This window comes from Rhipicephalus microplus, chromosome 4, assembly GCF_043290135.1.
Source record: "Rhipicephalus microplus isolate Deutch F79 chromosome 4, USDA_Rmic, whole genome shotgun sequence".
In the NCBI taxonomy this organism is placed as follows: domain Eukaryota; kingdom Metazoa; phylum Arthropoda; class Arachnida; order Ixodida; family Ixodidae; genus Rhipicephalus; species Rhipicephalus microplus.
Genome location: NC_134703.1, coordinates 209,416,717 through 209,443,868, shown reverse-complemented (window position 1 = coordinate 209,443,868; position 27,152 = coordinate 209,416,717). Strand labels below are relative to the sequence as shown.

The following is a 27,152-nucleotide window of genomic DNA, read 5'->3' as shown; positions in this document are numbered from 1 at the left end:
TAGTAGGCCGGCATTCACTATATTATCATTCTTCATTCTTCTGAGAAGTGTAGTATCCGCCGAAAACTTGCAAATAATTTTGTGCCAATTGTTCATACAGTGACTGACGATGAAAGCCACGCAGAACGCTTAATTAGGTTCGATTCAAGCTGGAACCCTGGCACTTATTATTTGCATTCATCGGGGGTCGACGCTGCCTATGGCAGGTTTTTCTGAACACTGACATTTATTCTATGCCTTCGTTAGGTTGACGCTACTTATGTCGGGTATTGCTTTACGCTCACGCGTTAAAGTTGCCCATGTGTGTTCTCGTCGTTCCAGGACAGATACTGTCAATCACCTGTGGCACATACCCACATATCAGCGGCATGTACACGCCCGTAGGTATGTGCCACTTTCTGGCAGGAAGTGTTTGACGACATACGCGACGGGATTGTGATATTATTGATGTCTTGACCAGAGCGTCATATTCTTCAAACCATATTACCCTCCCATGTTAATTTTGGTTTACACCAATTTGAGCGGGTGACCGCGAGAGCACCCAATTAGAAGCGGATAGATAGATAGATAGATAGATAGATAGATAGATAGATAGATAGATAGATAGATAGATAGATAGATAGATACAGACAGACAGACAGACAGACAGACAGACAGACAGACAGACAGACAGACAGACAGACAGACAGACAGATAGATAGATAGATAGATAGATAGATAGATAGATAGATAGATAGATAGATAGATAGATAGATAGATAGATAGATAGATAGATAGATAGATAGATAGATAGACAGACAGACAGACAGACAGACAGATAGATAGATAGATAGATAGATAGATAGATAGATAGATAGATAGATAGATAGATAGATAGATAGATAGATAGATAGATAGATAGATAGATAGATAGATAGATAGATAGATAGACAGACAGACAGACAGACAGACAGACAGACAGACAGACAGATAGATAGATAGATAGATAGATAGATAGATAGATAGATAGATAGATAGATAGATAGATAGATAGATAGATAGATAGATAGATAGATAGAGATAGATAGATAGATAGATAGATAGATAGATAGATAGATAGATAGATAGATAGATAGATAGATAGATAGATACAGACAGACAGACAGACAGACAGACAGACAGACAGATAGACAGACAGATAGATAGATAGATAGATAGATAGATAGATAGATAGATAGATAGATAGATAGATAGACAGACAGACAGACAGACAGACAGACAGACAGACAGATAGATAGATAGATAGATAGATAGATAGATAGATAGATAGATAGATAGATAGATAGATAGATAGATAGATAGATAGATAGATAGACAGACAGACAGACAGACAGACAGACAGACAGACAGACAGACAGACAGATAGATAGATAGATAGATAGATAGATAGATAGATAGATAGATAGATAGATAGATAGATAGATAGATAGATAGATAGATAGATAGATAGATAGATAGATACAGACAGACAGACAGACAGACAGACAGACAGACAGACAGACAGACAGACAGACAGACAGATAGATAGATAGATAGATAGATAGATAGATAGATAGATAGATAGATAGATAGATAGATAGATAGATAGATAGATAGATAGATAGATAGATAGATAGATAGATAGATATGCTCAAAGTCATCGAAGTTCGCTAAGAAATGCTTCGCATTTAAAAAGAAATTTCAACACGGCCGCCTTCCCTCCGAATGCTTCGCATAACGTCGATTCCCAGGTACGTGGGATCTGCCGAATATTTTGACTCACGAAAAAGCCGTGCTTTTTACGTGCACCTCGAACACCAAACGGCGTCTGCTTCGATATGAAACGCTGATCGCTCATAGCCACTCCCTTCCACAGATGTGCGAAACGCATGACATACCGGACTACATCGAGTAGTGGTACCTATGCAGAAGCTCCGGACCTGTAGCTTCCCATTCATTGCAGGAAAATTTGTCTGTGAGTATACGTGGTCCTGTGAGTCAATGCACCCGTTGTGGTGTTCTTTCAGCGTTGGCCGATAATGCAGACCCATTCGTTTATCACTTCAACAAATTGTGGTCACACTTTTCTTCGTGGCATCTCGGTACTCCATCTAATTGTGAGTCGTAGTTGTGAGTGCTACGTGATTCCTTGTGAGCGAGGACAATTCTGAAAACTTTTTTTTTACACAAGAAACCAGAAGCCCTAGCAGCAGATTTACAGTCAGTGTAAATATCAGCTATCCGGAGATGAAGGCGAGCTCATTCAATGGCATCTTCTTTGTGGAAAACTCCAGCACTCTGCTACGAGACGAGAAAACAGCCAAAAGCGGAATTTCGGACAGTCTTTTCTCTACTCTTCCGTGCCTTTTCTTCGCTCTGTTTCCAAACTTCAACGCAAGCCTTCATAATTACTTTTCTTTAAGTTTAAGCCAAACCAATTTCGAGCACAATGGCAAGCGCATTGTTCACCGGCAAGCAGCGTCATGGTGTGAATAAAGCTTGTAATCACGCGGACCTAAATTAAATCGATACATAAAACAGGTCGTGTTATTGAGGAAACATTTTAACGCTTGAAGCAGGTGACTGTCAGTGACCCCACGTGGTCGTGAAGGCATTACTAACTTTTGAGTTTCTGGTGCCGCCCTCTGGGGAGCTAGGCGTAATATCTTCTTAGAAGAAGTGACGTCGAGGCGACACTAAACTGTTTTTGTTGGTTGACACGGAGGCGAAGGTGTCTCCGCATTGCTGGAGCCGGCTGGTACGCTCGACTGCAAGCGCGCTTTACGGTTTTCGGTATTTCTTGAGACCACCCTGTCAGTGATTCTAGGAGATTTCGGCTTGCGAAAAAGCCACCGGTGTCGCCTTAGCTCGTGAAGAAATTGGGTGTTCAACGTACAGATTTTACAGTTATTATCAAGCAATTTTTTTGCTACAACATTCAAAGAAAAAAAGAAAGACTTCACATAGGCAATTCGCAATTCATATCGCGTCATGATCGGACAAAACAGTCTCAAAAATACAAATATTGACGTCACCTGATAAAACGCCCCCACTCACTCTTCATTTGGAATACTGACCAGTATTACATGCAGCCGAAATGTAGTCGTTGCGTGCAGCTTTGTCTGCGAAATTGTTTCGCGTGGCCACCTGGCCGATAACGCCACAATGAATCCCAAAAGTCGCATTCGTCTCCAGTCTATCGCAAAAAAGAAAGAAAAAACTGTAAAAACAAGGTGCCTCCACACGTCGCCCATGAAAAAAGCCTCACCAGTCTTTTCCGAAGAGGGAACTGAATATATTGTAAAATGTCTGCAAATTAAAGCTAACTCACACTTGTAAGCACACGAATGCTGAAAATAAATCCTGGAGAGGGGAAATTTCGTCAGACTGCTTAGATTCAAGAACACGCTCTAGAACAAATATGCCCCCTCGTTGGATGCATCCCATCATCGGCCGCTTCTCCATGGACGCCTTAAGCGTGCCGTGAAGGAAGCAATAAGAACTGTTGTCACACTTTGAATCACCATTTTGGGAAGAACTTATAACGCATCTGTTGATTCATTGATATGTGGGGTTTAACGTCCCAAAACCACCATATGATTATGAGAGACGCTGTAGTGGAAGGCTTCGCAAATTTAGATTACCTGGGGTTTTTAACGTGCACCCAAATCTGAGCACACGGGCCTACAACATTTCCGCCTCCATCGGAAAGGCAGCCGCCGCAGCCCGGATTTGATCCCGCGACCTGCGGGTCAGCAGCCGAGTACGTCAGCCACTAGACCACTGCGGAGGGGCATGGCGCATCTGTAAGTGCGCTTTAGTACGCAGCCGCGCACTTCGCTGATGCTACAGCTTATTGGGGCAATGTATTCTGAATTATGACTACAGCCCCTCTTTCGACATCGTTAGTTTATATTTAATTGAACCAGTATGCCTGAAGAGTGAGCTAACCCAAACATTCTACATCGTAATACGTCCTACGCAGCTAGAGCATGCATTGTGCTCAACAGCAGGAAGTTTTTTTGGAGGCGTTTCAATGCATGTCGCGTATTTTTGTTCATTTATTAACTGTGACGACAACTTGTGCTTTGAACGTGCTTCTGGCGAACTTCGGGTGTGCATGCCGCCTAAAGCTATCAAATGGCAAATTGGTAAAGCTTCCTATGCAGCATTTCCGTTTCCTAGAAATTCCTCTATAGAAATTTGTGGGTCAAGAGTGTGAAGAAGAGTGAACTATAGCGTGCAGAAGAGGAAAATGTGCCACGTCGCTTATGGCCACAAGAAACTCGCTTCTCTTTCGCTGGAATAAACGTGAGCGTTGAAGCGAGCACTTCTGTTTCTTCGCCCCGCCGCGGTGGTCTAGTGGCTAAGGTACTCGGCTGCTGACCCGCAGGGCGCGGGTTCGAATCCCGGCTGCGGCGGCTGCATTTCCGATGGAGGCGGAAATGTTGTAGGCCCGTGTGCTCAGATTTGGGTGCACGTTAAAGAACCCCAGGTGGTCTAAATTTCCGGAGCCCTCCACTACGGCGCCTCTCATAATCAAATAGTGGTTTTGGGACGTTAAACACCACATATCATCATTCTGTTTCTTCGGGCATATACTGTCTTCAAAAGCTGGCTCATCTAGAAACAAGTGTTGAGATTTTACAAGGGCTCTAGAAGAATAATTGAGCCAGTTTCCCACTAGGGGTGCCAACCAGCCTTTCTTCCTCCTTTCTTTCTTGTCCCCGTTTTTCCTCTCTTCCCTTTTATTTATTTTGTTCTCTCTGATTTTTTATCTATTCCTTTTTCTCTCTCTTTCACGCTTTCTTCCAGTTTTTCTATACGACATTTTACCTGCGTTACGCAAAGCGCGCTAGTTTTGACCATGAGTGATCGAAGTACAAGAGGAAGATGCACATAAAGTGAAGCGACGATATATATAAGATGAAGTCTCCGCGCATAAAAGCTTCTTTTGTATCAATGCCCAGTGAGCCAGAAGATGTGCACCGGGCTTTTATTGCGTAGAACGAGACAGTGCGACATCTCAATACCGAGATTCGAACTCATGGATCAAGGAGCTCGAGCCGGTTGTTCGTACCAGGCTCCGAGATGCAGATAACGAAGCCTATGTGTAGGGGGTACCAATTGTTCTGTTCTGAATGTGTCGTAGAAAGTGCGATATGAATGAGAAACAAGTCAGGTGAACGAAAGGACAACTTGTCTGAAGCAGTCACCCAACCTTCAGCTTACGCGCCCGAACAATTGGTGCAGTGCGGCCTCGGCCACTCAGTCAGCTATTTATGTGTATAAGTGTTAGTCAGCGCCGCTCATAGCCATGACGGCGAGTTTGGAAGCCGTTTTTTTTTCTTACCAGCACGCATCGCGTAGCATGTAAACCTCAGATGACTGACCAATAATAAGCTTTCGCTTCAACCACTGAAAGGCATCAACTCTGCCGGAACAAGATCCCCGCTGTGAATGGAAGAAAAAAAAGGCCTTCAGACGAGCGCTTATTTTGTTCCCCAAGGCCAGGCACACTTGCAAAATTGAGTCTGTTCTCCGAAAAACACCCGACTTTCGCAGGATTCAAGGACTCGACTCTCGTGAAGAACTTCCACTTTTCTAAGTCGCTTTGCTCATTGCAGCTTTCTTTGTGTGCAGTTTCATGAGGTACATAAGTTTAGAGTTGCTGATCGACAGTGGTGGATACAACGGGTCTGAAATTTTGCATCCGATGCGAAGGTTTTTGTGGGCGTAAGAAGCAGGAATACCGGTGACACACTTCAGCTGGCGGTAGCATGCGACGTTAGTATCTTAGTGTTCTGTGCCTTCGCTATCAGGTATTATGCAATGTGAATTTAAAAGTCTGATAGTCACACATTCCAATATTTTGCGCATTTCCGTGCTTTCACACGGATTCCTGGAAAAACAAGAAAGAACAACAAGCGAAAATGCAGGTAGGTTAATAAGGCTACCATATACGTCAGCGGAGTATGAGAGATGGTCAATATTTATTTGTCATTCATGGAATTGCAGAAAGTCTCGGTAATTATAGCTAATAATAGCATTGGGTGAACACCTGTGAATCTTTGCTTCATTTGACGGTTGGCGTGACTCATCACTTCTGCAACGCTGTAGAACGTATTAGACTGAAATGATATGGGGACTTGCACCGATAGAAATTCGAGCACTGCTGGTTTAAGTGCATGTACAGAACCATTCACTGTCACGCGGAATGCCTGCGTTCGATAACGGCTCGAACTGCGATTTATTATTCTTCGCATGATTTGGGATTCTCAATGGGCGCACAACGCCGCCAACAACACCAGATTTTTGTCCACACGGGTTCTGTTGACTGGATGGCACGCACTGCAACATTTCTAATGCTTGCCGCTGCTCATCTCTCATCTGGGGCCGTTGGCACGTGAGTGTGGCTGGATGTCATTCGACAAATCACTCTCGGTGGCGCACTGTACGGCGTGAACATTCTCAATAACTCGACGGCTGACACCAGAAAGCCTTGTTACTTTTCGCAATCGCTCTAATTTTCCGTGTTTAATCCCCTCTCATGAGCTCAGCGATTGTCAGTGCTCGCTATTCCATCCGTTTGGAGTGAGCAAGACACAGGTGCCTCGCAACGGGTTTCTTAGCGGCTCTTATCAGATGCACGATTACGCACAGGTAAATGCAGAGCAGCGAACACATCGGAACAGCTTCGATATTGATGTGGTAATACTGTGGTAGATGAGAACCGGTTGATCTCTCGTCAAAAGTGAAAGACCAGGAAGACACACGGATCAATGCGCTCCTTATATATGGACCTCTATCCTTACATCCGTGCGTTTCGTATGTATCGCACTTTTTCCAGTGTCAGACGAACTGGAGCTATTGGTGGTATTATTGTCATTGCTCACAATGTAAGAAGCAAGATACGTTGAAATAATAAGCTTCCAATAAAAAACAAACGACAACCGCCGGCTGTAAGCAAGTGCAAAAGCATGACAGTTGCGTACGTGCTATGAAACTGTACTATCGTATGTTGAAGTTTTTTGGTCACGTCTTTAGCAGCTCTAATATTTTACGTTAACCGTAAGGTGCCGTTTCTTATTATGCTCGCTGAGCGATGACACCGCAACACATGCACTCGAATTTTGCTGGTGTGACGCCACGCGTCACCACCTAACCGGCCCACTGTTTGTTCATTTTCTTTTGAAAATTCGTCTACAGCTTCTGCTCAGCTGCCAGAACGTGTGCGCCGATTTTTCGCACGTGAAATGCAATAGTTTTAATTGGTGCGACAAGAAATGTAGAAAAAGAGAGAAGAATTTTAGGGGAAAAAATTTGTTCGAAAGCTGAGATTGGAGCCCACGTTCCGAAGAAGAGGCTCTCAACCACTGGGCTGTCGAGGCACGTAAGCGGAGCCCCGTCTTCGAGTGGCATAGTCACGTAGTACAGCAAGGTCAAAAAGCGGAAAGAGAGCGCGAGAAGAAGGGAATGCAGAGCGTGCTCAAAAACAGGGAGAAAATGGACTAAACTTTGTCTCACCCAATTGTATGGAAGCCCACCAGCTCTGCTGTTTCTTTAGCATTGTGTCTCCACGTGCAGGTCATGCGATCGAATCCCGGCTACGGCGGCCGCGTTTTCGATGTACACTAAAATGCTTGAGGCCTGTGTGCTTATGTAGAGTAAAGACTATTTGCCCAGCGCAAGACTACGAGCAGTTACGACGTAACTACAGAAGAAAAGACAAGGACAGAAAGAGCGCTGACATCAACTTAAGTTGAAGTCAGTGCTCTTTTTGTAGTTGTCTCTTCTTCTGTAGTAACGTCGTAACTACTCGTAGTCTTTCTCTGTGCAAATATGTTTATTCCCAATCACCAACTAGCCCAAGCATCTGTCTTATCTAGAGTAAAGAACCACAAGTGGTCGAAATTTCCGGAGCCCTATTCTACAGCGCCTCTCATAATCATATAGAGGATTTTGGACGTTAAACCCCAACAATTCTTTTTCTCCTTCTTCTTCTTCTTCTGATGATGATGATGATGATGATGACGCCTTAAATTTGGCTTAAACCTACTCAGGGGGATCGGCCAAGAACTGACTACTTGAGCTAAGTGTTTTTTATCAAAACGTTATGTACGTAAAGCAAGAATGGTCCTGTTATTCTCCCGTTCAGACCAGACAGAATAATTATTGTCTTGACTAACACTGAATGTGCTTCAAAATAATTCATATTATTCATAATTAGAGTGTAAAATAAAACAATTCATTTTTGTTGTTCTTATGTTAAGCTCTTGTTGCATTTTTCGAGACACATTTCGGCAGCTCAAGTTTCATTCGTTTTGTTTCGTAAAGATAAGCCCAAACGGCGTCAAATACATTCCTGTGGCTAAAGCCCAAACTCGCAGCAGCTTTGGTGCTGCGAGTTGGAGCTTTAGTTAAAGAAATGTATTTGTCACTCGACAAACTCAACCCCAGCTTAGATAACGGGATATTATGTAGTCTTTATAGGTAGTCTGTACCAGTGACGTAATAAAAAATAATGTTCTATTGTTTCGGTTTCAAAAAAATTGCATAAAGGAGATATCACCAGACCAGCCCTGTATGAATACAAATTCAATGGGGGACACGACAACGTAACCTAGCTAATACGAATTCCTGTTGTTTGGCCGGACACCACTGAATTTTCCAACGGAAATTTTAAATTACTGAACTCTGCCCACGACGTAATTAATTCCATGAAATCTGCACGAAGGGAACATTTTCGGTACTTTATCGCAGTTACTGTGGCCATCTCAGGAATGACGGGAAGTACTGGACAATTCAATTCCGCTCGTGTTGAAGAGTCAGCCATTTAATTTACTAGTAATCCGCAATTAGCAGGTAACCATGTTAACTTTATTAGCTACAGCTATGGGGGAACTAGCATGAAAAACGCCGTTAAGGCCGTTGATTTCCATGACGTTGTAAGCGATGACAAGGAGTCGGTAAATATGATCCAATTATGAACATCCACTGGTAATTTTCGCAGTGCTGGAATAATTGCCAAGAGCTATGCTTCGAAAAGAAAGTGTAGTCCGGTAGTCTTACTGAGAGAGACCAGCCAAGCGAACGGGAATATATCCCTACACCTTTGTTTTCTTACCTCACTGTGGCATCTCTGGCTATTATGTTAGTCATTCCTACATGTGCAAGATAATCTTGCAGTTTCAGTTTCAGTTTCAGTTTCAGTTTATTCATTCAATCAAAATGCAAAATTTGTAGAATGTAGTATGCAGACGAGGGTCCCAAAGTCAAGCGACTGCAGTGGGACCCTCGGTCAACAATAACAATAAAATAATAATTATAACAGCACGTAAAATACGCAACATAAGTGAAAAGTAAACAGTGAACTTACATAAAATAACATCAAGTAAACAAAAAAAGCAGTCAGAATGCGACACAAGAACAATAGTAATAAGTTATACAAGTAAAACATAATCACGCCATAAAGCAATAATCTAAATTTGCAAAGGCTTACCAATTTCATGCCCGGATACATAACAATCGTTAAGTAATCATCGTTGTCAACCTAGTAATGCAAGATGAAGTTTTTGGGTTCACGTTTGAATGCATGAAAAGATGATACTGATTTTAGTGTATAGGGCAGGTTATTCCACAATTTAATGACCGCGAAGGCGGACGTCATTTTGCCATAATTGGTGTTACATTTAGGTAAAAGGAAGTTGTGACTGTGGGCGAATCTAGTGCTATTGATGTTAGTGAGTAAACTAGCATCGATAAAATCAAACACAAGCTGTTTGTTAAGTTGTTTGTATAACAATATGATTAAGTGAAAATTAAATAAGCCAGACACAGTAAGAATACAGTTAGCCTGAAGGAGCGGGGTAGCATTAGAATAAAATGAACTGTTGGTAATAATGCGAATGGCCTGATTCTGAATGTGCTGTACAGACGAAATATGAGTGTTATATGTATTTCCCCATGATGTGATGCCATAGGTGATGTGACTATGTATGAATGCAAAGTATAAAGACAATAAGGCTTCAAGGGAAAAAAAAAAGGACGAGATTTGATGAGTCATCTTATACCAAATGCTGTTTTTTGTTTGACGTAAAGAATATGATGGGTGAACTTTAAATGAGGGTCTAATTTTACGCCCAGAAAACACACACAGTTAGACGCAGGAATGAAATGATTGTCAATGAACACTTGTGGCTGTTTAAATCCTTGTTTGATCGTAATTTGGGCTTGGAAGGAAAAATATCATCGTGTTCGTCTTAATATTGTGATTGAAAGCCTTTGCTGCAGGCACATTACGAATTTTCACATTTATTCTGTCCAGTTGTTTTTGCACGAAGATAATCTGAGGTTTTCTAAACCAGTGCAGATAGACAAGAAAAAAAAAGAATCTGGATCATTTAAAAAAGCATATTCAGATCGTCTTTGCGGATAGCTATAGAATTTTGAGAATGTCTGAACCGTCAGGATACGAAAACGACAAGGTATTGTAGGCACTCATGCGTCCGGATACATAACGTTACTACTTACGAATCTATGGAGTCCTAAACACGACCACAAGCCTTTTCGTTGAAGCATAACCAGAGGTTTGAGTTTGTAAGCACGGCCATGATGATGATGATGATTCCACAGCCATGGCTCATACCCACTCAAGGGGATTGGCCAAGAATCGATTACTTATTTCAGTGAGCAGGAGGAATAAACGTTAGTATAAGAAACCAGCGGGTTTATGTGGCCGGGCCTAAGCCTCCCATGAGGGGACGTCAAGGGCTTGCCTCGACGCCGCCTCACGGGTGTGCTGGGTAGCCCAGGTTTGGTCGTAAAGAGCGGGGCTCCGCAGAGCCACATGGAGCTTCGACGAAAGGGTCGTGGCGCTAGTTAGGTTACGATTCACTGCGGCGGCAGGTGGCAGGTTTGAACCCCACCGCCGGACATCCAACGGTCAAATAGGTACAAGCGATGCCCAACCTGGCACCCGGTTGTTTAAGGGCATGCTTGGGAAACTCCCGCCGCCGCTAAGTGGAAAGTTAGCGGTATGTAGAAAGGTGAATCGTAACCTAACGGCTGCGTAGTAACGATCTCTCTTAATTCAGTGACACTTTTTTCATTTTCAATATCGGGCCACTTTCTTCTTCTTCTTTTTCTTCTTCGTCTTATATTATTATTATTATTATTATTATTATTATTATTATTATTATTATTATTATTATTATTATTATTATTATTATTATTATTATTATTATTGTGTCTCATATGCAGGCTACGCTGTCTTTCTTTTTTTGTCTCCTATTCTTTCATTGGTTTTCCGTCGCATGACTCATCGTTAGAGGAAGTGATGGTCAGGTTGCTTGTGTCCTCAATTATGCCTTTGTTCACACGGCCCTGTTCGCATGGTTGCGAAACACTGTGCTAATGAACTTGTTCGTCGTTGTAAATCTTTTGCAGGTAAGGCGCCAAGATGGTCTTACCGAGTACGCGGCCTTTTTCGAAAGCTTGATGGGAGGACCCAGTGTGAGTGTTCCTGCTTGCTTTGCACTCTCCTATGATTTGTGTCTGGAATATCGAAAAAATATAGAGCTGCCATAACTTAGAAAGTTACATTTGCGATAGCGGGACCCAGTGGACACGGACTGTCAGAGGAGCTCGCTCCCAATGATAACCGAATTCTGAAAAATACTTTCATAACGGCACCAAAGTTCAAAATAGAGAAAAAAAAACTGCGCTTAGTGAAGTCATAAAGACGCCTATGAAGCATGAATTAGGCAAATTATGCTGTTTTTTCCTATTTATTGAGCAAAAAAAAGAAGAATAGCTTTTTGAAAACATTCAGCTCCAAACGGAAGAAAGAAGTGCGGGTTTGGGCGAATCACGTATACCTAAAAATTTGTAGCGAACCGCATTCAAAAGGCGTTAAGCAGCAAAACACAAGGTAATGGCATGTCATGTCGAGCCACGAAGAGCAGCATTTGAACTTAGACGAGCGCCAAACCACCTGTACACAAGTGGCCTTTCTTCTTTATCCAAGACGCTTCCGTTATTTGTTGGGCCAGAGCATCGGAGCTTTTGGCAAGGAGAGAAACGCTTGAAAACTTCACCTCACGAGAGCTTCAGGTGGTGTGTTAGGCCTGTAGAATTTTTCCTCATTATGATGTGTCAATTACCCCAGCAAAACGTACTTCTAAGGTCCTTCAATGAAATTGGCACCTACGGTTATCTGTGCCAGCCATCAGCGAGATTATTTCTTTTGCTGTAATTTCGTGGACCGTTTCACCATCAGTATTACTCCGGGGGAGTCACACTGCACAATTATCAGCATCCATAGCGAGCAATATTACGATGTATATTTTTAATCTAATACATTTATTAGTTGGGGCTAATTAAGATAAATATGAATACATGCAGTGCTCACTTTTTTTTACATGATTCCTATCGCTCCCACCAGAGAACTTTACAGTATGTATATGGCATGAAAACGTGCATATACCAAAGCTTACGTTATCGTTACTGCACCTAGAAAAACATTCAATGAGACAAAACAGGTGGCAACGCCATCGTAAAAAAAATGTCACTAACAACGTTCACTGCATTTGTTATAAAAACAACGCCCGTATACTGCACACTAAATGAAAATGACCTGAAGTACCATCAAAAACTGGGTAAACCACTTGTCCTCTAGAACTTTACATTTCCCGTTTTTTTTTGCCACCTATACTATCGCAGTAAAAATTTACTCTCATGCTAGCGGAGTTTTTCAACGTAAGAAGGGTGGTAATTACTTACCCCAATGAGGTTCCGAGCGAGTATAGAGAGAGTCAATTTTTACTACCTTCACAAGGTTTTTGAGGTGATTTCTGGTAGTTAATTCCGGTGGTAAAAGTGAATAAATGTTGACGTGTGCATTCGTCAAGAATCTACAAATTTATTAAATAGGAAATGACGGCAGAATTGATGACACATATTAACATACAAATGAAACATGCACACACCACAAATGCAGAATGAAACACCACTCGAACAAAGTGCACACATTACTCAACTGCACTTCGACAGTCCAGTATATATAGGCACGACTTTTTGACCGGCAGTGTAGTACCGGTTGGAGAGCTTTTTTTTTTTTTTGCATCGATTAACCACAACGGTTAAAGGTGCAAACGTAAACTTAAGGTGGGCTGCAGGGCACTAAATGTCACACCGACCTTTCATTATAAATCTACCCGATCTCACCTCTTTGAGTATCCAATGTTTATTTGGCACACCGGGCTCATGGCCCCACGCGTGTTAGCACTGCTGATGCACAAGTCCATAAAATATACCTAAGTACGCACAAACCGTGGTAGATCAATGATTTTCATTGAGCGACGGTGCACAAAGATAGTACCATGGTCCTTCAATATTTTTCTGGTCATGAAACTCCCGCGTCACTCAATGGGAGAGCTTCATATACCGCCCGCACTTTCCGCGCCGCGGCGCTGGCGTAGCTAGACGGGGGACGAGGAAGCCGGCCCGGCCGGCTGCTCTGTTGGCCGCCATTAGCGGACTGTTGGCGCGGAGTTGTGGTGGTCGTGCTGATCGCCCCCCTTTTTAGCTTTTCGCGGTCGCATCGTGTTGACAGCGATGCCCAACACCTGCTGCGTGCCGGGCTGTCATTCTGGATACAAGGGCACCGTCGAAAAAGTTTCCCTGTTCTGTTTACCAGCCAACGCAGAACAACGCGTCAGGTGGAAACGTGCGATCCCGCGACAGGAGACTGCCGGATTTTCGTTCGAATCAAAGTACGCTCGCGTGTGTGAAAAACATTTCGACGCCAGTGACATTGTACGTGCGGACGTGTGCACTGTGAACGGAGACATCGTTTCGCTGCCCCGAGAACGACCGAGACTGGTGGAAGACGCCGTACCAAGGATTTTTGAAGGTTTGCCTTCCTACCTCTCGAAACCAAAGCAGCGTTCGCGTGCAACGAAGGGCCCACCTCTAAAAAGGCCGCGAGAGCTTTCTCCGGATTGTGATGCGACAGTCGCGAATGCAGACGTCTCCAGTGCAGCCGACAAAGAAATCGAAGGTAAGTCTGGCACAAAGTTTGCAAGTATCCTACCCGCTCACCACGCTAACAAAATTCGCTCACTACGCTAACCAAATTGGTTCCTTCCCTTATAAATATTGCCCTTTCTCACTCTTTGCAGATGTTGTGAGAACTGAGAATCGCAATGGCTACGCTGATGCAGAGTGTCAAACAGAGGTCACCGTTTGTTCAGCGTCGGAGCTACAGAGAGTGAAGGCCCAACTTCGCAGCGTGAAGCAACAGCTTCAGTCATGTCAGCGGAAACTCACAAAAGCGGAGGCGCACGCGAATAGAAAGAATGGAGTGTATGCAGATATTCACAAGCTTTCAGACCGCGAGAAGCTCATTATAGACCAGTGCATCATGAAAGCAAATATGAAGTCTGCGAAAGCAGCACGGTAAGATCCGGTTTGTAAAGTTTGTGTGTGTGTGCAATTTTATGTGAAGTGCGATGTTCGGTGCGCATTCGTTTGCTTTCTGGATATTGACAGAAACTACTAAGTGAAGCCGTGGGACAAAACGCAATATTTTGTTTTACTTTGATGGTGCTGTTTGCTTGAGCTGTAGCAGAATCGTGACCACAAAAATTGCATTTTATTTATTGCAGGTATAAAAAGGAATGGCTTTACGATTGTTTACTGCTGAAAATCAAATCCACAGCAGTTTATACATTTCTTCACGAGAATAATTTTCTGCCTCTACCACACCCTCGCACACTCTACTCCTATCTGAAAAATCTGAAGGCCGGCTTCGGATTTGATGAAAATTTATTTGACATCCTCAAAGACAAAGTGGAAAAGATTCCAAAGAGAGAACGGCGAGGTTTTTATCTTTTTTTTTCTTTTGCATTTGATTTTTCTGGACTCTAGGTAAAGAGCTGAAATATTTTTTTTTCTTTAGGTGTCCTCATGTTTGATGAGATGAGCGTGAGAAAGAGCCTTCACGTCAGGGAATCGGATATGGCACTGCTTGGAAAGGTGGACTTAGCAGAGCACACGAAGCCGACTGACCAAGTGAAAGATGGGGACCACGTGTTGGTGTTCCTTTTCCGACCATTCCTTGGTGGCTGGTCGCAGACTGTCGGAGCGTTTTGCACGTCCGGGGCTGCACCAGGATCCACTGTTGCCAAACTGATCCTGCAGTGCATTGTACTCCTATCGAATGCCGGCGTCATTGTGGAGGCAGTCACTTGCGATAACTCAACTTCGAACCGATCAGCACTGAACTCCTTGGGTAAATATTTGCAGTCATTATTTATTTTCAAGGTATTTAGTAAGTGATTTTAATAATAGAAATGCCTTTCTTTTAGGTGTCAGTGGTGATGTCACAAGAGTATCAACATCGTTTGAGCATCCATGTGACTCCTCCAAAGTCATTCAGGCTATAATTGACCCGCCGCACATCTTCAAGTGCATCAGGAATAACCTTTTGAAGGCCGGAAAGTTCCTGGTGCGTAAAACAGTTTAAGATAAGTCATCACAGTGCTCTGGCTAACTTTGTCTCACAGCCTTTTTATAAATGTAACAGTTGCCTGGTGACAAAGAAGTACAGCATTCCCACTTTGAAGCTCTGCTGGACTACGAGGAGCAGCAAGCTGGACTTCGGGCTGTGCCAAAGCTTACGAAAGCTCACATCAGCCCCAACGCTTTCCAAAAACTGAGTGTGAGACTTGCTGTCCAGGTAAGACATAACAGCTGCTCTAGCATGAGTCATTAATCAGTATGTGTAACAAAAAGTGGTGTTGCTTCATCAGAATACAACACTCTGCCATATAACTTCTCTAAAACATTTCAGCTCTTCAGTGAAAGCACTGCTTCAGCAATGGACTTCTATCGCAGTAGAGAAGAATGTGTGAAACTTCGTGGCTCCAAAGCAACTTCGGATTTTGCGAGGCGAATGAATAGTCTATTCGACTGCTTCAATTCTAAAAGGCCACAAGATGTGCAGTACAATGAAGCGGAACACATTTCTGTAAGCCCTAATATTTCAAACCTACTGTCACATCCTTTGAAGTTCCACTTAAATCAGATTGTTTTTCAGACGCTGAAGGAGAACATCGAATGGCTTGACAGGTGGCACACTTACAACCAGAGTTTACCAAAGCAAAAGCAACTCTTCTTTCTCAGCAAGCCAACATGCAATGCTTTGAGAATGACTTTGCACAGCACAGTGACGCTTGTTGAAAAGCTGCTGAATTGTGGCTTTCGCTATGTTTTAGTTGGCAACTTTGGACAAGACCACCTCGAGGTACATTTAAACGTTTTTGCTCGTTGAAGACGTTTTCTTCACACTTTTATATTTTTCAGAGATTTTTTGGCATCGCAAGACATGTCGCTGGAGCAGGGGGACAGCCAACTGTTCAGCAATTTTTGTTCATTTACCGGTTGCTCTCGGTGAACAACTTGATCCGTCCTCCACAGAGAGCCTCGGTTGAAGGGGATGGTCCGCGTCTCCTCTTGAAAATGCAGGATCTCTTTCAACATAAAGAGCCTACTGTTAATCAGGTAAACATTTGAATAGCACCCACCAATGCTGCTTGTAGGGTGTTTGTGCATCGTAAACGTGCTGAATGTCGTCTAGCTTTTTGATGCTAATGACATGCACGTCTGGTCGTATGATATAGAACAGACTTTTATTCTGCTTAAGTAAAGTGTGGGATTGGGCTAGTTGGTAATCCATATAAAACTTCTAGGCGCGTAAAACTTCAGACAACTAACATAAGAGACGAGGACGAGCGCAGACTTTCAACTGATTTATTACTACTACGACACACATATATATATTAGAAAGAAGATAAGATCACTTGCTTAAGCAAAAAAAAAAAAAATTTTTTTTTTTTTTTTTTTTTTTTTTTGCTTAAGCGCCTAGAAGTTTTATTCTGCATTTTTATATTTTACTTTACAAATTTCTCACTCTGGCCATTGTGATAACGCAAAATATGTTTCAGATTGATACCTTGGCAGTTCTTTTTGACGATATACTGCTGGAGCCTGCTGAATGCATGCAAGACATGATTCATCCCGAGTCAACGAGGGACTGTATTTTGGATTACCTTGGTGGGTATGTAGCAAAAAAGTTTGCTAAAATAAGCTGCAAGGACTGCCTCCAAACACTCAGAAGCAACTCCCGAGAGCCAACTGCATTGACTCAAATCAAGACAAGAGGATTTTTGCAAGTGCCATCGGAGAAATTACTGCGGCTCTTGCAAATTGTGGAAGAACATGTGGAAATGTGCACGGTGGACAAAATAGCCTGTGCCAGTGTTTACATGAACATTGTTGAGAACATCCTGCTGGACGACCGCACTTCTTCGGCCAGTGTTGGCTGTGGCTCACATTTCGTGAGCACTACGGCAGAAGTTGTGCACTTTTTTATTAAGTGCCGTCTGCATTTTTTTACGCGTGAGCAGAACAAACTGTTTCGTGCTGGCGGACGTCGTTTATCCTGCCCGGCCAAAGGAGGGAGGAAACCAGGGACATAAATTTTTTCAATGATTTTTGTTGTGTCATCCACTCCGTCTCCCAACTTTCATCCACAGTTTTGAAACGCAGATTTGAATAAACTATGTGCCTGTGCTCATGGCAGTTTCGAATTCTCGACGATTGCCGCGTAGCGTAGTTGCCAAATTCAAAATGTTACCCCCTGCTAGGTAAGTGGCACACAGATTTGCTTTCGTTAGGCAGAAATATCTCGCACATAAAAAGCTCAAGTTGGATTGAAAGAGATATCTAAGTGCATAAAGAAAATCTCTAGAAATATTCAAAAAGAGCAATGCAGTTTCATGTACAACTGATTCGTTTAAACTGAATAACTGGGTTGAAGGAAGATCCTGGTTGATTTCTATGTGCGCGTAGAAGGAACAGGGTGGCTAATTAGAACGCGGACTTAGAAGTCGTGGTCATTGGGAGAGTACATGGGAATGGATAAAAAAAAAGCCGCGTATATCAAAACTCGGCTGCGTTATCAAATCTGCATGCGTAAAAACAAAAGCTCTCGCTTCGAAATAGCACGTAGTGCCTATATCTAGCAGCTCACAACAGTTTCATCTCATTTTTTAATCTTTAAAATCAGGGGCGCTAATTATGACATCAAAGAAAAAAAAGAAAAGAGCACAACTTGAGCATCCCTCTCTGTCTTGTGGTGTCTCATTCTGAGCTTTTAATTTTTCAGCTATGTTTCACTAACGATATCCCTCAAGAGGTACTTCAAGGCTATTAATGTCAAGTCACCCTGATACACAGATTTGTTTATTGGCACGCGAACTTCTATTGGCTGCTTCGTGATGCCATATGGAATAAAGTGATAGTTATTCCGAAAATGAACGTTACGTGCAGCCAGAGCACGGCTGCTCCGCAATCTCTAGCGCAAAATATGTTAACCTTTCAGTCATCTAGAACCAGTCACAGTGTTCGGTTTAAGCCCCAAAAGCGGCTATGCAGGAATCGAGAAATTTAGGAACGCTACGAATGCGCGTCACTTGACAGACGAACTCAGTTAAAACATTGCCAGCAGTCAAAGACTTAGGCAATTTGACAACGCGCATCATGGACCACTTTGACAATACTAATAGCTGCTATGATTTGTTAGCGATAACACGGAGAAGGAAAATATCTGAAGAAGTGTATTTGATGGGAAACGCTTCCGCGAACGCGCTACAGCCCTGCCAAGCGCGGCCGATCGATGCCCTCCTGTTTACGGTGGCGCCTCTGGTGGCCACTTGTGTCCCTATATGAAACTTTCGCGGGAGTTTCATGACCAGAAAAAAGTATTGAAGGACCATGATAGTACTTAGCAGCACGTATTCATCACAACGGGCTTAGAGGAGCGGTGCACGCCTGCACACAAGCTTCTTACCGACGGCGTACTAGGCCTTTTCGAGGAGCACGGCTATCCGATGAAACACAGCTGGCGATCACAGAACACATATCCTGTGCGAATTTCGTCATCATTTCAGACACAAATGAACACGTGACCGCTATCTTACGGGGACGGGGCGGTGTATGCATACTTCCAACGAAAGATCACCGTCCGGGTTTTCTTCGTGCTCACCGGCAGCCGCTTGTCGGTTCCATCTCCCTCGTATCAGCTCTCGGCTTCGGGCTAGATGTCTGACAACAGCTGGTGCATGAGGGGGGCGATTCAGGCAGCACTTTACTCCAGCAGACATCGTCTTCTGTGGAACAAAATATATACGATGTTTCTTTCACCTGCCCCGGCGACGCACTCCCACTGGTCACTGGCGGCCGCGGCTCGGTGCCGACCGCATAGTGAAGCGTTTTGCTTATCGCTTCTGCAGGAAGACACCACAGACGATGACACCAGCTTGATTTTGTTACCACTGGCAGATCTTCGCGATTCGGCTCGGAAGCGATATATGCGCGACGTGCAGGTTCAGAGGCACTCGGAAGCGCACGGTGGCTCGATGATGTAGGAAACATGTGAGATCCATCAGCTCAACCAGAGACACAGATCCCGAGCTTCTCGCACCGTCTGGGCCACCGCAGAGCAAACGCCAACAATTTGCGAAAATATGCAGGACAACTTTCCGCAGCGGGTTTTCGTTTTTTGTTTTTGAGAACCCCTTCCCCCCTTCTTTTTTTTTCGTTCACAGAATGCTGTCCTTGCTCGTTGTGCTTATGCTGCTCCAAGTTCCTGTGAAAGTGAGTTGACTCGAGGTCAGTCATGAGGCACGACGATGCAAAAAAAAAAAAAAACATCTGTGGTCCTCGCGTACATTCAGAATTCACTGAGAGCGTCACTAGGGGGGTATGGAGCAAAAGCCGCCGAAGCAGCTGAAACTTGCAGTCACGTGGTAATAAACCCTGAAACGCAGGTTAAAAATCACGTGATAGAAAACTCTCTACGTGGTAAAACTATATTTAGACATCCTTTTACTACGTGCCTCAGAGGTAGTGGTAAAACTGCGTAATGTACCACCTTATCTCTCAAACACGAGGTGGTAATTTTAAACGTGAGAGAGTTTTCATGGATCATGAGCCACAAAAACCCCAAACTCGGATAGTTTTTGTTTACAGTGTGGCAATCGAAGTGAAAAACAGGAGTTATTGCCGCGAGTAGCTGCAGAGCAGGCTGTAAAAACGAGGTGTAGTACAAAAGCACTTTAACTTGAGCGAGTTAGTACATAATGGGACAGGCTCCAGCGCAATAGACGAAGACCAATTGAGACACACAGAACACAGCGCTCGTCTGTGTTCTATGTCTCTCCATTTGTGTTCGTCTAAATTATGCTGAAGCCTATCCGATTGTGTAGTACAAGCTAGAATGAAAAATTTCGATGAGCAACGTTTTTTATAACTTGTGCAGCAATTCTAGTGGCAAAATCGAGTCCACTACGCTCAGAGGTAGAGTAGTCCAAAGAATACTCCTCTTAGAAAACTGATGAGGTTGGAATGGACCAACTTGATTGGGGAGCGAATCAACCTGCCTATATTGTCCCTGGGTCGGGACGTTCACAAAGGAAGTGGTTGGCTTGTCAAAGATAAAACTCTTTATTTTGCCGAATGTGCAACCGGGAAACAGAAAGTCTGACAACAGTAAGTAATGTACGCTATACACATACGCAAGCCCACAGAGTGTCGGTTCTCGAGGGCATCGGCTTTTACGCATGGATCATCTAAGATTCCACAGTTATCGCTAGCGGCCGCGTAAGTTCTACAACTAACTGTGACGTTCACGTGGCTCACGTATCCTAATCGGAAGGTTCTCAGATTATCTAGATAAATCGCAGGCCCCGCCGCGGTGGTGCAGTGTCTAAGGTACTCGTCTGCTGATCCGCAGGTCGCGGAAACGAATCCCGGCTGTGGCGGTTGCATTTCTGATGGAGGCGGAAATGTTGTAGGCTTGTGTGCTCAGATTTGCGTGCACGTTAAAGAACCACAAGTGGTCGAAATTTCCGGAGCCCTCCACTACGGCGTCTCTTATAATCATGTCATTGTTTTGGGACGTTACCCACCACAAATCAATCAATCAGGTAGTTCGTAGTCCTTGGGGCGCGTTCTGTGCAAGGCAACAGTTACAGTGTAACGGGTCGATAAATTCGAAGTAGAAAGAAAAAAAGTCCCAGTTTTGCCGCAAAGGTAAAACAATAAACGCGATAGCAAAAAATTGAAAGTTCACACGCAAAATGGCAAGCAGGTTAACACGTGCCCAGCGTTTCTCACGCACAAAGAACGCAAAAACCTACTCACAGGTACAGATTAACGCGAATAAGCGTTCCAGTTGTTGCTTAGCTGTGTCTGGAAAGCGCTCCCTTCGCTAATTGAGGCTGTGCAACAATGGCATTGACCTTTGTGTGCCCGGTAACTACAACAGAATTGTTCCGAGGAAAGTCAAAGGCTAGCCAAGGCGTGGGATTCTCCCACTGCAAGATAAGAGTGCGCGATCGAGCGCACACCTCCTTATTCTCTACGAGGGCCAAAGTAAGCGCTAGAGTTGAGAGCCACCGCTAGGGAGCCTACATGAACGGGCGTTCATGTAGGCTCCCTAGCCACCGCGCGCTCACTGCGCCATCTTGCTGATAATGCTGAAAACACGATATCCCCCCTCCCCGAGATGCCAGCCAACATCGGTAAGTGGTAGATATGAATAGCTTGCCGTTTCAAAGTCGAAGGGGTTTCTGTCGGTGGCTCAGTGGTTAATGCCTTGCATTCCCGACGCTGAGGTCCCACGTTCGATTTTTTGCACCATAGTCTTTTTTTTCTGGAATTTTTTTTTGCTTTCTTGCGTTTCCTTATATCTAGATACGTATACATATACGGTGCATGACATCAACATCGAAATCCACGTCGACGCCAATGCCGGCGGCGAAATCCAGCCGAGAGTTTCCATATAGTTCCTATCACCATAAAGTAACGTCTGGTAATATGGCGGTGCAAAAGAAAGACATTGTCTGGGTGAGTGCTTTTCCGCAGAACATCACAGCCCCACATGAAAGCAGCGTTTCACTGTTTCAATCTATACGCAGCATTGAGGTCAGCCTATACAGGAAGCAGCATCGGTCGTGGATGACTACGCCCATCGCTGCGGCCTCGAATGCTCCCCCACGAAATCAGAGTACGTGCATCTTCGCCCTAAACCAAAAGACACGACTCAAATCATACTTTCCCTGCGCACCGGGCCTATCCCGGAACGCGAAGAAATTTGTGTCTTGGGGCTCTTCATACACAAAAGCCAGAAAGTCGATACCACCCTGCGCAAGCCACGTATGGTCGGGGATCAGGTGGGCCGCATGGTCCGCCGAGTCTCGAACAAGCGAGGGGGTCTCAGATGCCGCGATGCTCTACGCCTCGCCAACGCTTTTGTGACCAGTCGAATTCTTTATTCAACACCCTAGATACATTTGCGCAGATGCGATGAGAGCACGCTGGACAGCATTCTCCGAAAAATATACATGCGCGCCCTAGACCTCCCGATCATGACGTCTAACCAACGTCTTGCAGAGCTGGGCATGACCAACACGTCCGGGGAACTCAAAGAGGCTCATCTCAACAACCAGTACCTGCGGCTTACCAAGTCGCACGCTGGGAGATGTATCTTACGCCGCATCCATATCTTTTACACCTACAATGCAGAGGAGCGGACCACGATCCCAGAGGACTGGCGTGGAGCATTGGTTATCCAGCCTCTGCCCCAAAACATGGCTAGGGGGACTTACGAAGGCAGGCGAACTGCGCGGGTTACAGCTTTGAAAAGACGCTATGGGTCCCGTCTTGAAGTCTTTTATACGGACGCGTCCGGCCCTCAACATGGGGGGTGGTACACGGCGGCCGTAGTCCATCAAAACGTGCCTGTCCAAAGGCTCACGTTTCGAGCCACGAACATCACTCATTCGGAGGAAGTTGCCATAGCTATCGCCGCAGTGGACCCTGAATTTCGATTTATTATTACCTATTTACGGAGCGCGTGTCACAATATTGCTAAAGGTCGTATCACCGTTCGCGCTGCTCGAATCCTTAAGCGCTGTGATTACATGGACCGCCCGAATACACGTTTCGTCATCTGGACTCCCACTCCCGCAGGACTAGGTGGTAACGAGGCTGCCGATGCCTCGACCCGCGCGCTTGATTTCCGAGACCCACCTCGCCCTTCATGGCCTATTACCCAGAATGTAATCCGGTAACCTCCTTTCGCGAAATTACAGCGATGTACAAATCGAACAGGCTCCGATTTCCGACCCCAGCGCCGGGCCTGACCAAGTCTGACGAGCGCTGGCTCTTTACCAACACAGTACTGTGCCCGGCTATACTTAAGCACTTCAATTCGGCCTTCTCCGGAGAATGCCCACACTGTGCCTATCCGCTTGCGGATACTTTTCACATGGTGTGGGCATGCCCTTCTAACCCGGCGGTCCCCCCAATCACTTCCCTTACACCCTCTACCCGCACTGTAAGCAAAAACTATCCGAGTTTGGGGGTTTTGCGGCTCATGACCTCTGAAAACTATCTTGCGTTTAAAATTACTACCTCGTGTAGGAGTAAAAGATGGTACATGCCATAGTTTTACCACCACCTCTCAGGCAAGTAGTAAAAGGATGTCAAAATCCAGTTTTACCACTTAGTGAGTTTTCTATCACATGATTTTTAACCTGCGTTTCAGAGTTTATTACCACGTGACTGCAAGGTGCAGCTGCTTCGGAGGCTTTTGCCCCATACCCCTCATTGTGACGCTCTCCTGAAGGTACGCGAGGACCACAGTTTTTTTTTTTTTTGCATCGCCGTGCCTCGGGACTGACCTCGAGTCAACGCACTTTCACTGGAACTGGGGGCAGCATAAGCACAAGAAGCGAGAACAGCATTCTGCAAACGAAAAGGAAAAAAAAGACGGGGGGGGGGGGGGTCTCAAAAGAAGAAAAAAAGAAAGAAAACCTGCTCAGGAAATTTGTCCTGCATATTTTCGCAAAGTGTTGGCTTTTGCTCGGCGTTGGCCTTGGAGACAGACTGTGCAGGAAGCTCGCTATCTGTGTCTGGTTGGGCTGATGGATCTCACGTGTTTCCTACATCGTCAAACGACCGTGCGCTTCTGAGCGCCTCCGAACCTGCCCGTCGCGGATACCTCGCTTCCGAGCCGAATCGCGAAGATCTGCCAGTGGTAACAAAATCAACCTGGTGTCATCGTCCGTGCTTGCCTACTGGAGAAGCAATAACCAAAATGCTTCACTTTGTTGTCGGCACCGAGCCGCGGCCGCCAGCGACCAGTGGGAGTGTGTCGCCGGGGCAGGTGAAAGAAGCATCGCATATATTTTGTTCCACAGTAGGCGATGTCTGCATGAGTAAAGTGCTGCCCGAATGGCCCACCTCATGCACCAACTCCTCTCAAACATGTAGCACAAAGCCTATACGAGGCAGACGGAACCAACAAGCGGCTGCCGGTGAGCACGAAGAAAACCCGGACGGTGGTCTTTCGTTGGAAGTATGCATACACCGCCCCGTCCCCGTAAGATAGTGGTCACGTGTTCATTTGTGTCTGAAATGACGACGAAATTCGCACACGATATGTGTTCTGTGATCGCCAGCTGTGTTTCATCGGATAGCCGTGCTCCTCAAAAAGGCCTAGTGCGCCGCCGGTAAGAAGCTTGTGTGCAGGCGTGCACCACTCTTCTACGCCCATTGTGATGAATACGTGCTGCTACTGTGTTTGTGCACCGTCGCTCAATGAAAATCATTGAGCTACCATGGTTTGTGCGTAATTAGGTATATTTTAGGGACTTGTGCATCAGCAGTGCTAACATGCGTGGGGCCATGAGCCCGGTTTGCCAAGTAGTTATTGGATACTCAGAAAGGGGAGATTGGGTAGATTTGCAATAAAAGGTCGGTGTGACATTTAGTGCCCTGCAGCCCACCTTAAGTTTACGCTTGCACCTTTAACTGTTCTTGTTTATCGATGCAAAAAAAAGCTTTCCTACTGGTGCTACAGGGCCGGTCAAAAAGTCGTGCCTATATATACCGGATTGTCAAAATGTAGTTGAGCAATGGGTGCAGTCTGTTTGAGTGGTGTTTTATTCTGCATTTGTTGTGTGTGAGTGTCTGTCTGTATGTGAATCTATGTGTCACCAATTCTGCCGTTTAATAAATTCAATCAATTCTGCTGTTTAATAAGTTTGTCGACTCTGGGCGAATGCACCCATCAATTTTTATTTTTTTACCACCGCAAATAACTCTCTGCAATCCCCTAAAAAACCTTGTGAAGGCAGTAAAAATTTATTCTCTCTATACTCGCTCAAAACCTCACTAGGGTAAATAATTACTACTCTCCCTACGTTAAAAAACTCACTTAGCACGAGAGTAAATTTTTACCTCGAGACTAGGTGGTAAAAAAAAAAAACCAGGAAAGGTAGTGCGCCAGAGGACAAATGGTTTACCCAGTTTTTGAGGTTATTTCAGGTCATTTTCGTTTAGTGTGCGGGAGAGCTGGAAGGCTGTCCTGCTCGGCCTTGGCGGGCCAAAGAGCCCTCGTGGCCAGGGCGCGCGCCGCCGCAGAAGCCACAGGGGTCCTGGACTAGGGACTCTTCCTAGAGCTTGTAAAGGGTCGGCTTAAGGTCGTCCCTCTCTCTCAAATATAAATAGTTTCAGTAAATGTTTTTCACCACCACTACCACGCAGCTTCCCACCTTGACGTCGCGTGGGAAGGCTGACACGTTGCATAGGTTTGAGCCGTAGAGTTACACACAAACTTAAGAGAGGACACTCCTACAGGCCCCTGCGGCTAATATTGGTTCACAGCGCTCCAAACGGTCGTTGGGCACCTTCACAGCCCCAGAGATTGTATACAACAGAAAATAATGTCTCGAGTGCCATTTTGTAGTGACTAGGAATTATATACCGCCTCCGAGACCACATCTACGTGCGTGATCGTCTCTGAGGCCATACTTTAATTTTATTTACGCGTCAATTGCATGCATTGATGACCTTCGTGTAACTGCACTGTTAGAGCGGCAAGCACACGATGTCAATGTTGGTCTATGCACGCATTTTAATAAAAACATGAGGATCATTGGGGGAGCAAAAACTTTTATTTTCCAGTGAAATTCTTGGTAAGCACATGCACACTTTGTTAATGTTTCATAAACGCAGGCACAAAGAGAAGTTTATTGCACTACGATACGGGAGTATACAACTGCCGTATAACGATTATAACTACGCATACGGTGCACACAACTACGCATACGGTGCACAGCGCGACACCGCAGTAGCCTATGCACTTGACTCCGGCATGAACCGAAAAAAAGAAAAAAAAATGTTGGCTACGTTTTTTTTCTCACCTTCGCACTAATTTTCTTCTACACACTTCAAACAGTCACAAGCAGTTGCCGCAGCAAAAACAAGCAATTTTAGTTGTCATGCTAGCTCTCAGCGAGGCAGGAGTATTCATTCAAAGATTACGTCCTAGCTTTAGCTAAAATTTCTGTTAATTCACCACGACTTTCTTATTACACTCGTTAGAGCTTCAAGCAATGTGTGAACGACACAGATAACGATAGCATAGCTGCACTTTTCACAAAATCTCGCTCATGCATTGAAATCGAATACACGTAGCGGCACAGAGAAAACCTAATAACGCGAGCGGCGACTCAGTTGCTTTAGTAAAGAAACAATTTTCTCGCAAACGTGCCTCGAAGCAATTGAAACAGTTTTCTTTCGTCATCTACGAAAACAGTACGCTAAGGGAAGAGCACAAAAAGATCTCTGCAAGCAATGGCACAATGTTATAAGTGTTACGTTAAAGCTTGGTTGACAAATAAAAAGTACGAACTTGACATAGTTGATGGCGTTTGTACCTAGCAGCAGCCAAGCAGAGAGGCAGACGAAACAATCGAAAACCACGACGCACGCCGGGCACGTTATCGCACATCTTTTATGGTGTCTTCCTGCTGCTGTACGTACTTCTTCATTGCCGTAAATGCATATGAACACGGAGCGGGACAACGTCGCGGTCGCGTCTACGCCACATGCACTTATCTCGCATTCGATTCATCCCTGATCCCTGCCCGGTGATATCGCACCGTACTATCGCAGACGGTAAGGACGGATTCATGTAAGCCCTTCTATAGAGGAGG

The 27,152-nt window shown here is 44.7% G+C and overlaps 1 protein-coding gene across 6 annotated transcripts in view; it reads left to right on the top strand.

Annotated features, from left to right (window-relative positions):
* The window catches only part of nab (NGFI-A-binding protein homolog), a 1,065,342-nt gene that overhangs the window by 377,708 nt on the left and 660,482 nt on the right, over window positions 1-27,152 (top strand). For 4 of the 6 annotated variants that reach the window (XM_075893959.1, XM_075893956.1, XM_075893954.1 and 1 more), the window contains exon 3: window positions 11,467-11,532. The exons of the other annotated variants lie outside the window; for them this stretch is intronic. In XM_075893959.1, coding sequence (XP_075750074.1) covers window positions 11,467-11,532 — 66 coding nt within the window. The remainder of the gene's footprint in view (window positions 1-11,466; window positions 11,533-27,152) is intronic. 6 annotated transcript variants of the gene reach the window in all.